The sequence below is a fragment of the Phoenix dactylifera genome, chromosome 5 (genome assembly GCF_051530095.1).
Source record: "Phoenix dactylifera cultivar Ajwa chromosome 5, Ajwa_hap1_PhDact_Kaust_v1.1, whole genome shotgun sequence".
NCBI lineage: Eukaryota > Viridiplantae > Streptophyta > Magnoliopsida > Arecales > Arecaceae > Phoenix > Phoenix dactylifera.
The window spans coordinates 18,690,877-18,693,201 of NC_143194.1; the positions used below are offsets into that span (position 1 = coordinate 18,690,877).

General features: G+C 41.8%; 1 protein-coding gene across 1 annotated transcript; it reads right to left on the reverse strand.

Annotated features, from left to right (window-relative positions):
• Positions 1-568: 568 nt before the first annotated feature.
• LOC148703431 (uncharacterized) lies at positions 569-1,081 on the reverse strand. Its single transcript, XM_088722978.2, has one exon. It carries the CDS (start codon positions 1,079-1,081, stop codon positions 569-571), a length of 513 nt encoding a protein of 170 aa, XP_088579104.2.
• Between the last annotated feature and the right edge of the window lie 1,244 nt (positions 1,082-2,325).

A 2,325-nucleotide genomic window follows, 5' to 3' on the forward strand; every position in this document is an offset into this window, starting at 1 on the left:
TGTCACTAACTCTCCTACCCCTATTTGAATTTTGCACTTCTTGCACTAATGTCAACAATTACTGTTTTCTATAGGGGTGTAGGAACACATAGTGATTCTTCTAGTTCCTCAAGTATGCAGTGTAGTTATCTAGATAAACTAACTGAAATAAAGAAATGCATAGTGCCAAAATCGAACAAAATAGAGGGATCAATCAAGCTGACTGGTAATATACCTGTTACCACCCGGTCATTAGCACTGGCATTTTGGTAGGTCAGTGCAAAACTCGAGCATTGTTTCTTGGCCTCTGGTCACCAGGTACCGGAGGTCTAAGCTCATTCCTCCTCTTGTATGGGCAATCACGTGCCAGGTGTCCAGTCCGCCCACAACTATAACATGCCCTCGCTCTCCTCATATAGGGCCCACTATGGGATCTGCTCGAGTAACTGCGGGCTCTGGGATCTGCTATGGTGATATTGATGATTCCACTATGGGATCTGCTAGAGTAATTGCGGACCCTGGGCTTCTCTTGAATTCGAGTGCCCCTGAGATCCCATGGCCTGCCACTCTGACTTCTATCTGATCTGGATCACATCAGGTCAGCCCTTTCTCTATCAGATCTTTTCAATTCAGCCTCTACTCTCAAGGCTCTGTCCAAAATATCCATATAGCTGGTAATTAACTGTGAAGATGTCCGGGACCTGATCTCATGTCTAAGCCCTTGTTTGAACCGGTTGGCTCTACTCATATCATCCTCCATGAACTGGGGGCAGAATCGACCCAGCTCATCGAACTTGTTGACGTAATCCAAGACAGTCATATGCTCGGACTGAGTCAGCGATAAAAACTCATTCTGCTTCATTTGCCTAACTGAGTCCGAAAAGTACTTAGCATAAAATACTCTCTTAAAATCCCCCCAGGCCACCCCGTTGACCTCATATGCTGTCTCCATAGCAGTCCACCAAGAGTCAGCACTCCCCTTTAGCATGGAGATAGCTAGTTTGACTTTTACCTCCTCGGGAAATTGAAGTAACTCATACATCTTCTCCAGTTCCCGGATCCAGGCCTCAGCTATCATGGGATCGGACCCACCATTAAACATCGGTGGATTCAGCCTACGGAACCTCTCGTAATAGGATTATATCGGTTGTACAGGTTGGGCAGCTAACTACATCTGCTGCTGCTGCTCAAGCAGTTGTGCTATTAACTGGTACACTCCTGCTAAATCTGCCTAGGTTGCTATGGAGTGTGGAGTAGTTTGTGAAATTGATTGGCTATTAGGGTCCGGAGAAGGTGCCCTTATTTCTCTTTCATCCTCCATGTTGCTTACGGCTACCTAGCAGTCAAGAATTTATGATGAGTTTACATAAATTATCTCTTAACATAGTAAAATAGCAAAAACTATCAAAGAGATCACATAGTCATATCATAATTAATCTGAGAATCTACAATATTCACCTTCTCTTATTAACACAAATCTTCATTATTGAAAAATCTAGTCTCCCATCATAGTCAATATTTTTGACCAATTTAAATTGATTCGATCCACTATACTTTCGCTACACAACTCTGATCAATATCCTCCGAATTTATTAATTGACTTTCTGTCAAAATATAAATCTTGATTGTAAACTGAATGATATACAATTTTGTCTCAAGTAGAGCCAAAAAGAACTCTTAAGTCTCATCCCCAAATATATTTTACAGAATTGTACATGACTCATAAAATAACATATAGAAAAATCCTATGCTCCATAGTATAATCCTATACTTAATCCTGACTCACCCTATTGCTCTGACAGGACTCTTCTTAACCTTTGCTCTGATACCACTTCTTGTCACGACCCCCGCCCCATTTCCGGCGGGCCGCCGCGACGGTCCTAGGGTGCGGGTAGGCATAAGGCCACCAGCCACCACGTAGAACCCTACTACCTATCAATCATCAATAAATTCTGAAAAATTTTGGCATGATGCATGCACAAATTGATCACCTTTCCTATGGTGACCTGTCAGGATTATCTCATTACATACAACAACACTACCTGTCAGAGCAGCAATCACATAACCTGTCACATAATGAATCTGGACAATATATATCAATACATCATCACAGGCATATAACTCATCTGTATAAAAATCTGGTTTCCATTCCATCCATGGTCAAACCCATATCCACAACAGGATCTATGACTGTAACTATACACTATATATAACAGAAGGTTTATAATACACCAAAAGGGTATAAACCTCTATCTACATTATACTATACTATGAAGCGGCACAGCTAGCAGGCAACCACTAATCTTGCTCCTCTCTATACAATACCTGCCCTGCAATCAAAAATAT

Coding starts and splice junctions, on each gene's coding strand:
- LOC148703431 (XM_088722978.2), bottom strand. CDS start 1,081: ATGTTTAATGGTGGGTCCGATCCCATGATAGCTGAGGCCTGGATCCGG.